A 14,072-nucleotide genomic window follows, 5' to 3' on the forward strand; every position below is an offset into this window, starting at 1 on the left:
AGACACAGAATCCAAAGCAGGCTCAGCTGTTGGCACAGAGCCTGATGCGGGGCTTGAACTCGTGAACTGTGAAATGATGACCTGAGTTGAAGTCAGACGCTTAACTGACTGAGCCATACTGGCGTCCTGAAAGTCATAAAATTCTAACTGCATTTATATTGGGAGGTGGGGCAGGAGGGGGGAGAATTACATTAGGAGAGAATCGTATTTCTGTTGCTTCTTAAGTGATCTAATAAAGACCCATGGGGATACAAACCACTACAGGGTGGAGTCCATGGAGCGCTCTTTTTTTTTTTTTTTAACGTTTATTTATTTTTGAGACAGAGAGAGACAGAGCATGAACAGGGGAGGGGCAGAGAGAGAGGGAGACACAGAATCTGAAACAGGCTCCAGGCTCTGAGCTGTCAGCACAGAGCCTGACGCGGGGCTCGAACTCACGGACCGCGAGATCGTGACCTGAGCCGAAGTCGGCCGCTTAACTGACTGAGCCACCCAGGCGCCCCATGGAGCGCTCTTTTAAATCTATCCTCAAACTATAAGTGAGTAGTGTCAGCTCAGTGTCCTATGTTTTGAACATCCAGTGATCTGCTGAAGCGGAGAATGAGGAAGAAACGTAAGCTGGAAGATGCCCCTGATGAAGTGGCAAGTCAAGGATGACATCAGCGAGAAAACCGTCCAATGAGAAAAGTGCAGTGTCCTCACCCACAAAGGTGCAGCTTCCCGAAGTGCACGACCTCCCTCCTCCAGCCCTGGGTGGTCCCCGCGTAGTAGGTGCTGCTTGGGTGGTGCTCAGTGGAGCACAGGGAGCTGACGTGGCTGCTGCTGTGGTAGCACAGGGGGAGTAGCAGGTGCCAGGTCGCCCCAAAGTCCCTTGAAAATTCCAGTCTGACCGGATCAGCAGATGAGCTATCAGTGGAGCAGCCAACATTGATCTTGGGGAAGAAGGAAAAAAATCATACAAATTACTTCGGAGCAACAAGCCTTGAAATGATTCACCACTTCATTATTTTCTCGAGAGTCCATTTTCCTGGGAACTGTCTTGCTGAAATATTTAACACTCTAAAATTCTGTTTTGCCTAACTGAGTAATATCATATATTACCTTCAAATAATAATTTTTTCATAAAGAACCTCAAAGGACCTCATAAAAATTTTATTTTCCCTCATTTTATAAAAAGCTAGGAAGTGGGGAAGGCAGAGTCTGGCAAAGAGTCCAAATTTTACCTCTGGCCTACTTTCATAGCCAAGCCAAGCAAGTCATAATGAAAAGACCATTTCCTTATTTCTAACCACTAGCTGTTTGTTTATTTTTTTTTTCAGTCTGCTAAATAGGAAGAGCTTCTTTTTTAAAAAAAATTTTTTTTTAATGTTTATTTATTTTTGACAGAGAGAGACAGAGCATGAGCAGGGGACGGGCAGAGAGAGAGGGAGACACAGAATCCGAAGCAGGCTCCAGGCTCTGCGCTGTCAGCACAGAGCCTGACGTGGGGCTTGAACTCACAAACTGCGAGATCATGACCCGAGCTGAAGTCGGACGCTCAACCAACTGAGCCATCCAGGAGACCTGGAAGAGCTTCTGTTTTCCTTCTTGTGACACCTTACAAATAACCCCCCAAGTTTTGCATGTGAAGAAACTTTAATATGTATTCAATATTAAAACAAAACAAAATATAATTACTGTCACCATTTCCCTGGCACAGGGAGAGTGTTTCTCAGAAAGATCCTCTTAATCATTAGGTAAATAACCACTTCATTCCTTTTTCCATGCTTTCAAGTAAATAAACTAAAACTTAATTAAATAAATGCATATAATTCTTTCTATGAAATTTTTCCCTCTTGCAATTGAGATTAATATTTTCTTGCTGTTGTAGCAACTGGATATATTTATAATTTTTGTTGTTGAACTTACTCCTTGTGCCTTTTGATGAGTAAACTATCAACATTTGATAAACTTTTCAACTACAGGCATTTGTTTCTACCTAGATCCTTTTGATAACAGAACAGGGCCGCAGGCACTACTTTTTATTAACATTTAAGCATCAATTTAGAAAATATAATAGTTATTTAAGTAACTTAAAATAGCATTAGAAAATAAAACAAAGTTTAAAATAGATACAGGATAATTTCTCCACGAAGGCATCATTTGGTCTCTGAACTTTTGAGAGGCAAAAGAGAAGTCTAATTTAGAGGCTACAGATAGTTAATCTAAAACAAATATTCAATGGGAGTGCAAGCTAGTGCAGCCACTCTGGAAAACAGTATGGAGTTTCCTCGAAAAACTAAACATAGAACTACCCTACAACCCAGCAATTGCACTACTAGGCATTTATCTATGGGATACAGCTGTGCTGTTTCGAAGGGACACATGCACCCCCATGTTTATAGTAGCACTATCAACAATAGCCAAAGTATGGAAAGAGCCCCAATGTCCATCGATGGATGAATGGATAAAGAAGATGTGGTATATATATACAATGGAGTATTACTCGGCAATCAAAAAGAATGAATCTGGCCATTTGCAACTATGTGGATGGAACTGGAGAGTATTATGCTAAGTGAAATGAGTCAGTCAGAGAAAGACAAAAATCATATGACTTCACTCATATGAGGACTTTAAGAGGCAAAACAGATGAACATAAGGGAAGGGAAACAAAAATAATATAAAAACAGGGAGGGGGACAAAACAGAAGAGACTCATAAATATGGAGAGCAAACTGAGGGTTACTGGAGGGGCTGTGGGAGGGGGGATGGACTAAAGGGGTAAGAGGCACTAAGGAATCTACTCCTGAAATCATTGGAGCACTATATGCTAATTTGGATGTAAATTTAAAAAAATAAAAAATAAAATTAAAAATATAAAAAAATTTAAAGACCCATATGAAAAAAAATAAAAAATAAAAAAAATATTCACAATTTTGTTGATGCAATTAGGCACTATTTTATGCCTTCCCAAAGGTTGATATAGACCTCAGCTATGAAACAAGCACCTCTGAAAGTTAATGATATTGAATGCTGGCACAGCACACCCTTGCTTCTGCTGATTTTATCTAAGTCTTCAAAACACATAAAAGTTTTCTTTTATACATTATTAATTTTCTCTCCTCAAAATTATAAGGGGTCCATGAATATTAATGAAATACACAAAAATTATAAAAATAGTGTGGTGTTAAAATTCACGGCACCGAGGAGTTCCGGAAGATGGCGGCGTAGGAGGACGCTGGGCTCACCGCGCGTCCTGCTGATCACTTAGATTCCACCTACACCTGCCTAAAGAACCCAGAAAACCGCCAGAGGATTAGCAGAACGGAGTCTCCGGAGCCAAGCGCAGATGAGAGGCCCACGGAAGAGGGTAGGAAGGGCGGCGAGGCGGTGCGCGCTCCACGGACTGGCGGGAGGGAGCCGGGGCGGAGGGGCGGCTCGCCGGCCAAGCAGAGCCCCCGAGTCGGGCTGGCAAAAGCGGAGGGGCCGGACGGACTGTGTTCCGACAGCAAGCGCGACTTAGCGTCTGGGAGGTCAGAAGTTAACAGCTCTGCTCAGAAAGCGGGAAGGCTGGAGGACAAAGGGAGGGAGAGCTGCTGAGCCCCCGGACGGCAGAGCTCAGCTTGGCGGGGAACAAAGGCGCTCGCCAGCGCCATCTCCCCCGCCCATCCCCCAGCCAAAATCCCAAAGAGAACCAGTTCCTGCCAGGGAACTTGCTCGCTCCGCGCAAACACCCAACTCTGTGCTTCTGCGGAGCCAAACCTCCGGCAGCGGATCTGACTCCCTCCCGCTGCCACAGGGCCCCTCCTGAAGTAGATCACCTAAGGAGAAGCGAGCTAAGCCTGCCCCTCCCGCCCCCGTGCACCTTGCCTACCCACCCCAGCTAATACGCCAGCTCCCCAGCACCACAAGCCTGGCAGTGTGCAAGTAGACCAGACGGGCCACACCACCCCACAGTGAATCCCGCCCCTAGGAGAGGGGAAGAGAAGGCACACACCAGTCTGACTGTGGCCCCAGCGGTGGGCTGGGGGCAGACATCAGGTCGGACTGCGGCCCCGCCCACCAACTCCAGTTATACACCACAGCACGGGGGAAGTGCCCTGCGGGTCCTCACCACTCCAGGGACTGTCCAAAATGACCAAACGGAAGAATTCCCCTCAGAAGAATCTCCAGGAAATAACAACAGCTAATGAACTGATCAAAAAGGATTTAAATAATATAACAGAAAGTGAATTTAGAATAATAGTCATAAAATTAATCGCTGGGCTTGAAAACAGTATACAGGACAGCAGAGAATCTCTTGCTACAGAGATCAAGGGACTAAGGAACAGTCACGAGGAGCTGAAAAACGCTTTAAACGAAATGCAAAACAAAATGGAAACCACGACGGCTCGGATTGAAGAGGCAGAGGAGAGAATAGGTGAACTAGAAGATAAAGTTATGGAGAAAGAGGAAGCTGAAAGAAAGAGAGATAAAAAAATCCAGGAGTATGAGGGGAAAATTAGAGAACTAAGTGATACACTAAAAAGAAATAATATACGCATAATTGGTATCCCAGAGGAGGAAGAGAGAGGGAAAGGTGCTGAAGGGGTACTTGAAGAAATAATAGCTGAGAACTTCCCTGAACTGGGGAAGGAAAAAGGCATTGAAATCCAAGAGGCACAGAGAACTCCCTTCAGACGTAACTTGAATCGATCTTCTGCACGACATATCATAGTGAAACTGGCAAAATACAAGGATAAAGAGAAAATTCTGAAAGCAGCAAGGGATAAACGTGCCCTCACATATAAAGGGAGACCTATAAGACTCGTGACTGATCTCTCCTTTGAAACTTGGCAGGCCAGAAAGGCTTGGCACGATATCTTCAGTGTGCTAAACAGAAAAAATATGCAGCCGAGAATCCTTTATCCAGCAAGTCTGTCATTTAGAATAGAAGGAGAGATAAAGGTCTTCCCAAACAAACAAAAACTGAAGGAATTTGTCACCACGAAACCAGCCCTACAAGACATCCTAAGGGGGATCCTGTGAGACAAAGTACCAGAGACATCACTACAAGCATAAAACATACAGACATCACAATGACTCTAAACCCGTATCTTTCTATAATAACACTGAATGTAAATGGATTAAATGCGCCAACCAAAAGACATAGGGTATCAGAATGGATAAAAAAACAAGACCCATCTATTTGCTGTCTACAAGAGACTCATTTTAGATCTGAGGACACCTTTAGATTGAGAGTGAGGGGATGGAGAACTATTTATCATGCTACTGGAAGCCAAAAGAAAGCTGGAGTAGCCATACTTATATCAGACAAACTAGACTTTAAATTAAAGGCTGTAACAAGAGATGAAGAAGGGCATTATATAATAATTACAGGGTCTATCCATCAGGAAGAGCTAACAATTATAAATGTCTATGCGCCAAATACCGGAGCCCCCAGATATATAAAACAGTTACTCATAAACATAAGCAACCTTATTGATAAGAATGTGGTCATTGCAGGGGACTTTAACACCCCACTTACAGAAATGGATAGATCATCTAGACACACAGTCAATAAAGAAACAAGGGCCCTGAATGATACATTGGATCAGATGGACTTGACAGATATATTTAGAACTCTGCATCCCAAAGCAACAGAATATACTTTCTTCTTGAGTGCACATGGAACATTCTCCAAGATAGATCATATACTGGGTCACAAAACAGCCCTTCATAAGTTTACAAGAATTGAAATTATACCATGCATACTTTCAGACCACAATGCTATGAAGCTTGAAATCAACCACAGGAAAAAGTCTGGAAAACCTCCAAAAGCATGGAGGTTAAAGAACACCCTACTAACGAATGAGTGGGTCAACCAGGCAATTAGAGAAGAAATTAAAAAATATATGGAAACAAACGAAAATGAAAATACAACAATCCAAACGCTTTGGGACGCAGCGAAGGCAGTCCTGAGAGGGAAATACATTGCAATCCAGGCCTATCTCAAGAAACAAGAAAAATCCCAAATACAAAATCTAACAGCACACCTAAAGGAAATAGAAGCAGAACAGCAAAGGCAGCCTAAACCCAGCAGAAGAAGAGAAATAATAAAGATCAGAGCAGAAATAAACAATATAGAATCTAAAAAAACTGTAGAGCAGATCAACGAAACCAAGAGTTGGTTTTTTGAAAAAATAAACAAAATTGACAAACCTCTAGCCAGGCTTCTCAAAAAGAAAAGGGAGATGACCCAAATAGATAAAATCATGAATGAAAATGGAATTATTACAACCAATCCCTCAGAGATACAAACAATTATCAGGGAATACTATGAAAAATTATATGCCAACAAATTGGACAACCTTGAAGAAATGGACAAATTCCTAAACACCCACACTCTTCCAAAACTCAATCAGGAGGAAATAGAAAGCTTGAACAGACCCATAACCAGCGAAGAAATTGAATCGGTTATCAAAAATCTCCCAACAAATAAGAGTCCAGGACCAGATGGCTTCCCAGGGGAGTTCTACCAGACGTTTAAAGCAGAGATAATACCTATCCTTCTCAAGCTATTCCAAGAAATAGAAAGGGAAGGAAAACTTCCAGACTCATTCTATGAAGCCAGTATTACTTTGATTCCTAAACCAGACAGAGACCCAGTAAAAAAAGAGAACTACAGGCCAATATCCCTGATGAATATGGATGCAAAAATTCTCAATAAGATACTAGCAAATCGAATTCAACAGCATATAAAAAGAATTATTCACCATGATCAAGTGGGATTCATTCCTGGGATGCAGGGCTGGTTCAACATTTGCAAATCGATCAACGTGATACATCACATTAACAAAAAAAAAGAGAAGAACCATATGATCCTGTCAATCGATGCAGAAAAGGCCTTTGACAAAATCCAGCACCCTTTCTTAATAAAAACCCTTGAGAAAGTCGGGATAGAAGGAACATACTTAAAGATCATAAAAGCCATTTATGAAAAGCCCACAGCTAACATCATCCTCAATGGGGAAAAACTGAGAGCTTTTTCCCTGAGATCAGGAACACGACAGGGATGCCCACTCTCACCGCTGCTGTTTAATATAGTGCTGGAAGTTCTAGCATCAGCAATCAGACAACAAAAGGAAATCAAAGGCATCCAAATTGGCAAAGATGAAGTCAAGCTTTCGCTTTTTGCAGATGACATGATATTATACATGGAAAATCCGATAGACTCCACCAAAAGTCTGCTAGAACTGATACATGAATTCAGCAAAGTTGCCGGATACAAAATCAATGTACAGAAATCAGTTGCATTCTTATACACTAACAATGAAGCAACAGAAAGACAAATAAAGAAACGGATCCCATTCACAATTGCACCAAGAAGCATAAAATACCTAGGAATAAATCTAACCAAAGATGTAAAAGATCTGTATGCTGAAAACTATAGAAAGCTTATGCAGGTAATTGAAGAACATATAAAGAAATGGAAAGACATTCCCTGCTCATGGATTGGAAGAATAAATATTGTCAAAATGTCAATACTACCCAAAGCTATCTACACATTCAATGCAATCCCAATCAAAATTGCACCAGCATTCTTCTCGAAACTAGAACAAGCAATCCTAAAATTCATATGGAACCACAAAAGGCCCCGAATAGCCAAAGTAATTTTGAAGAAGAAGACCAAAGCAGGAGGCATCACAATCCCAGACTTTAGCCTCTACTACAAAGCTGTCATCATCAAGACAGCATGGTATTGGCATAAAAACAGACACATAGACCAATGGAATCGAATAGAAACCCCAGAACTAGACCCACAAACGTATGGCCAACTCATTTTTGACAAAGCAGGAAAGAACATCCAATGGAAAAAAGACAGTCTCTTTAACAAATGGTGCTGGGAGAACTGGACAGCAACATGCAGAAGGTTGAAACTAGACCACTGTCTCACACCATTCACAAAAATAAACTCAAAATGGATAAAGGACCTGAATGTGAGACAGGAAACCATCAAAACCTTAGAGGAGAAAGCAGGAAAAGACCTCTCTGACCTCAGCCATAGCAATCTCTTACTCGGCACATCCCCAAAGGCAAGGGAATTAAAAGCAAAAGTGAATTACTGGGACCTTATGAAGATAAAAAGCTTCTGCACAGCAAAGGAAACAACCAACAAAACTAAAAGGCAACCAACGGAATGGGAAAAGATATTTGCAAATGACACATCGGACAAAGGGCTAGTATCCAAAATCTATAAAGAGCTCATCAAACTCCACACCCGAAAAACAAATAACCCAGTGAAGAAATGGGCAGAAAACATGAATAGACACTTCTCTAAAGAAGACATCCGGATGGCCAACAGGCACATGAAAAGATGTTCAACGTCGCTCCTCATCAGGGAAATACAAATCAAAACCACACTCAGATACCACCTCACGCCAGTCAGAGTGGCCAAAATGAAGAAATCAGGAGACTATAGATGCTGGAGAGGATGTGGAGAGACGGGAACCCTCTTGCACTGTTGGTGGGAATGCAAATTGGTGCAGCCGCTCTGGAAAGCAGTGTGGAGGTTCCTTAGAAAATTAAAAATAGACCTACCCTATGACCCAGCAATAGCACTGCTAGGAATTTATCCAAGGGATACAGGAGTACTGATGCATAGGGGCACTTGTACCCCAATGTTTATAGCAGCACTCTCAACAATCGCCAAATTATGGAAAGAGCCTAAATGTCCATCAACTGATGAATGGATAAAGAAATTGTGGTTTATATACACAATGGAATACTACGTGGCAATGAGAAAGAATGAAATATGGCCTTTTGTAGCAACGTGGATGGAACTGGAGAGTGTGATGCTAAGTGAAATAAGCCATACAGAGAAAGACAGATACCATATGGTTTCACTCTTATGTGGATCCTGAGAAACGTAACAGAAACCCATGGGGGAGGGGAAGGGAAAAAAAAAAAAAAAAGAGGTTAGAGTGGGAGAGAGCCAAAGCATAAGAGACTGTTAAAAACTGAGAACAAACTGAGGGTTGATGGGGGGTGGGAGGGAGGGCAGGGTGGGTGATGGGTATTGAGGAGGGCACCTTTTGGGATGAGCACTGGGTGTTGTATGGAAACCAATTTGACAGTAAATTTCATATATTAAAAAATAAAAAAATAAAAAAATAAAATAAAATAAAATAAAAAAAGAATTTAATATTCATTTTTTGAAAAAAAAAAAAAATTCACGGCACCATGATGCACATCATAGAAATGTGCTGGCAGGGTATAATGGTCATTATGTTGACTGGGTCTTAAACGCATAAAAACCGTGAAAACAATAACACAAGATTAGCATGGCTCTTTTCATTTTTAAAATGTTTAAAATAATTTATTTCAACAACTTCCCATTGTAGTAGGTGGGAGACTATGTAATACATAAAGGACAAAAATTCAGAAGTAAGCCTTAGTAGGACAATTGGTTCTGCTAATAAAAATGAATTGTGATGTAAAACCATTTTTGGTCCTTGCACAAAAATGGGAAGTTATAATGCATGAAATTATCTGAGATTTTCCTTCGCTTTCCTGGCTTTTGTTCAAGATACAACTGAAAGCATTTCTGATAGAACAGAGTCAAGTACCTCAAACTGGATGATGGTGTTCTCATTCACATCCAGGTCACGAGTGGTAATGGAATGCTCACCAACTTCATTTGAAACAAATACCATAGCTGAATCTTCCTCACTGTTATATAAGAAAACAACCAGAAATCCATTAGGGCAAAAGTTCATCATGATTTGTGTACAGCAGTGGTTTTATTTTTAGCATCTCAATTAAAGACTTACGGTGCTCCTTTTGAAGAATATGGGCAATAAAGACCAATGTTACCACCGGGATAGAAAAACCAATTGTCTTCTCTGGGTCCAAAGTCAAATGTATCCAGAAGCATCAGAGGGTTGTTTAGATTATTCCCATCAATAATGAAGTCGTCAACAATCCAGATTTCTTCTTTTTTACCTAAGGCATTTTTGGGTTAAAAAAAGGTTTTCCAATGGTACAAATCAGAGACATATTTTTGCTCAAGGGAAGAAAGTAAAGAAGGCAATCAGTGACAACAGGTTAGATATAGGCCTTCCAGAAAAAGAAACAGAAACTATATAACAGTGTTATCTACAGTGGTTCAAGTAGGAGAAAAAATTAAGTTTTCAATCATATTAAATTGACATAGCATGGAACAGCCTCACTGATTTCAGGAAGCTGAGACAAACAGTTTGTGAAAGTGCACTGCCTTCCAGTTACAGTGGTGCTAACGACCCCCCCGCCCAACCCCCAAGAATGGGATTTGAGTTATGTTTTCACAGTTTAGTGGAATCTGTAAGATATCTAAATCTGTGAAGATGGGCGATCAAGACTGTGGATTGTAAACTGAGGTACACTAGTCTATCCAAGGAGAAACTCATGATCTTTTATTTTATTTATTTATTTATTTTATTTTTTAAATGTTTACTTATTTCTGAGATAGAGAGTGCCAACAGGGGAGGGGCAGAGAAAGGCAGAGAGAGAGAATCCCAAGTAGGCTCTGCTCTGACAGCAGTGAGCCCGATGTGGGGCTCGAACTCATGAACTGTGAGATCATGACCTGAGCCAAAGTCGGTCGCTCAACTGACTGAGCCACTCAAGTGCCCCAACTAATGAGCTTTTTTTTTTTTTATTTAAAAAAAATTTTTTTTTAACGTTTTTTTAATTTATTTTTGAGACAGAGAGAGACAGAGCATGAACGGGGGAGGGGCAGAGAGAGAGGGAGACACAGAATCCGAAGCAGGCTCCAGGCTCTGAGCCATCCACCCAGAGCCCGACGCGGGGCTTGAACTCACAGGACCGCGAGATCGTGACCTGAGCCGAAGCCGGACACTCAACCGACTGAGCCACCCAGGCGCCCCACTAATGAGCTTTTAGAGTCAACCCATGACTTAGCATCACGCTTTGGTCAGGTCAAAGGACTGTGGTCACTAAAACACTGGCCTAATGCATAATTTTATTTAATTGTTAAAAACTACACAGAAGAGGGGCGCCTATGTGGCTCAGCTGGTTGATTGTCTGCCTCTTGATTTTGGCTCAGGTCATGATCCCAGAGTTGTGGGATCGAGCCCCATGTTGGGCTCTGTGCTGCAGAGCGTAGAGCCTGCTTGAGATTCCCTCTCTCCTTCCAATCCTCTCCCTCAAATAAAAAAAAAAAAAAAAAAAAAAAAAAAAAAAAAAAAAAAAAAACTACAAAGAAGAAAATACCCTGTGTTATATACATTTTTTTTCTTAACACTTTTCAAAAGTTTTATGTTTATTTGAAGCGACATGGGAATGTACAGAAAACCAGTAAAATCACTACTTAGGCTGTCACAGAATTTGATTCAGCAGCATAGGCTGGGTGTTTAAAGATATTACTGAGTAGATAAGAAGGGCAAACCCAGGCTGCTTTTGCAAAGCACTGTTTGGACTGAAGGAAACAAGGAGATAAGACCATGCCAACCACAAACATCAGGATTCCCCAAGGTTGCTTCCTCACTGATTTTTACTTTTACTACAGTTCTTAAAAATAAAATAAAATAAAATAAAATAAAATAAAATAAAATAAAATAAAAGCATCTAGAGGGGCACCTTGGTGGCTCAGTCAATTAAGTGTCCGATTTCGGCTCAGGTCATGATCTCACAGTTCATGAGTTTGAGCCCGGCATCGGGCTCTCTGCCGACAGCTCAGAGCCTGGAGCCTGCTTCAGATTCTGTGTCCCCCTCTCTCTCTGTCCTTCCCTGGCTCATGCTCTGTCTCCCTCTGTCTCTCAAAAATAAATAAAAAGTTTAAAAAAATCCATAAAAACAAAGAATCTAGAAATAGGAGCCTGTAGTTTTAAATGAAGTCACATGCGTCTCTCTAAATCTATCACTGTTCTAATTCAAGTAGTCTTCTCTTTTCTTGTTTTGGAAGCATTTGGTGAAAACAGTGAAGAAAAATCAGGTAATGAGAGACTTAACTACAGAGAACAAACTGAAGGTTGCTGGAGGGGCAGGTTGGGGGGGTGGCTTAAATGGGTGACAAGCATTAAGGAAGGCACTTTTCAGGATGAGCAGTGGGTGTCACACTTAAGAGATGAATCACTGGGTTCTATTCCTGAAGCCAAGACTACACTGTATGTTAACTAACTTGAAAATAAATTTAAAAAATAAAAATAATAATCAGGTAAGCATTTTAATCATACCGTGAAGACAATGATCCTTTGGACTGTGAAACTCCCACATTTTTTTCTTTTTCTTTTCTTTCTTTCTTTCTTTCTTTCTTTCTTTCTTTCTTTCTTTCTTTCTTTCTTTCTTTCTTTCTTTCCACTTTTATTTGGTGATTTTAAAAGATTATTTTTACTGTTCATAAGTTACATTTTTCTTTGGTTTATGAGTTATAAAGTAAATATTCAGGTTAAATTTTAGAGACAGCAGTACAGTTTTCTTATCCATTTCTGTGTTACCTCTGCAAAGAATCTGCTTAATGTGATATCTCCATGCTTACTCAGGCCATTAAATGCATGATTTGGTAGAGTCTGGTCCTTTATAATCAGCAGTTAATAGAAATATTGGAAGCAATAAAACATTACAAATTTGTAAAATCATTTTCTGTAACCATTTGAAAATGCTATTAAATTATACATTCGCTTTAACTTATCACGGAAGCGAGTGTATGTGATAAGAATATTTTATCTAAGCCACTATCTGCTTGGTGTAAGTCCCTCTGTTTTTGTCATGGTATTTTGCTACAATGTTGTTCTATCTCACTACTGAAATGCCACATTCAGAAGAACTATGTATTCCTAAATGAATTTAGCAAGAATGTAGTTATAGTTGATGAGTGGCTAATGATAATGCTGAATTATTTTTTAAAAACCTTAGCTCTGTAAGAGGCTTTTGCTATATTTACATTAGCAAGAGAACTTATGAGTCAAGTACAAAGAGGTGATAAAGATATATAAAGTTAAATATTCATTGAGACTCCTCAAAAGGGAAGCATGCAAAATGTGTGTTATGGACAACTAAACCACTCAGTTGACAAACACTCCCTCCACATCTTAGAAACACACGTTAAAAGGTCACAGTCAGTTTTGATCATAGGAGAACATGGGCATTCTTACCATTATTATAAGGCTGCCAGAGTCTGAATCTTGTAGCGTTGGTTTGGGCAGTATATGGCAAGGGGACATTAATGAAAAGTATGTTTGTTGTTTGAGGGAAGTAAAATTCATCCATTAGGAGCCAAGTGATTCCCCCATTGATGGAGAATTGTAATAGAATAGAGTGAGACCTCTCTGGGGTACCTAAAAAGAAGATACCACAGGCATAAAACATATTGTGATAAAAATGGGGAAGTGGTATGTTCTAAGAGACTATTCTTCGGGCATTGATGCATAAGCTGACCTGTATTTGCATAGAGGCTTTATAGTCCAAATGCTTGGGAGGCAGCTTAAAGCTATGACAGGTGGGGCTTTCTGTATGAATGTACCTCAAAATGCACACCAGATCTTAGATTTTCACATGACAGTATCTCTCTCTTTCTCAGATATGAACACATATCTTTCTATATTTAGTTAGGAAATATTACATCAGAAAATTTTGATTCTACAGGCATTGCAATTTTACAAAAGGTCAAACGTTTAAATCTTAGGATACAAGCAAAAATCAACTTGAAAGTTTATTATATCCAAATGGCATTATTTGTCGAGAAAATGGTTTAGTTAATATGAAAGGTGATAGTGGCAAAGAGCTGTCTCTTTTGGGTTCACATCTGTCAAAGAAAATCCAAAATTTCCATAAGTTAAAATTTTAAAACATAAAATTCTTACACCTAGGAAGTGGTGGTGGAAAAAAGACTCAGGGACATGATGATAAATTTACCGTAGAACTAGCATGATTACTTACTACACCTATATGAAATTATTGCAAAATCAGTAGTTACCTTACCCTTATATTAAGATGAACTGAGATTATAGAAGCACATTTGTGAATGTTTATTTACTCAAGTTTATGTTAGTTCTTCCATGTAAGAGAATCTATGGGCCTCAAATCCATTTTTTCTTTGTGGGGGAGTAATTGTGC

General features: G+C 40.1%; 1 protein-coding gene across 3 annotated transcripts in view; it reads right to left on the reverse strand.

Annotated features, from left to right (window-relative positions):
* RELN (reelin) overlaps positions 1-14,072 on the reverse strand; it is a 537,501-nt gene that overhangs the window by 76,999 nt on the left and 446,430 nt on the right. For all 3 annotated transcript variants that reach the window (XM_058725343.1, XM_058725345.1, XM_058725342.1), the window contains exons 38-41: positions 13,112-13,294; positions 9,791-9,962; positions 9,587-9,689; positions 703-932 (exon numbers count right to left, since the gene is read on the reverse strand). In XM_058725343.1, the coding sequence (XP_058581326.1) occupies positions 703-932; positions 9,587-9,689; positions 9,791-9,962; positions 13,112-13,294 (688 nt within the window). The remainder of the gene's footprint in view (positions 1-702; positions 933-9,586; positions 9,690-9,790; positions 9,963-13,111; positions 13,295-14,072) is intronic.

Source organism: Neofelis nebulosa, chromosome 4, assembly GCF_028018385.1.
Source record: "Neofelis nebulosa isolate mNeoNeb1 chromosome 4, mNeoNeb1.pri, whole genome shotgun sequence".
Taxonomy (NCBI): Eukaryota; Metazoa; Chordata; class Mammalia; order Carnivora; family Felidae; genus Neofelis; species Neofelis nebulosa.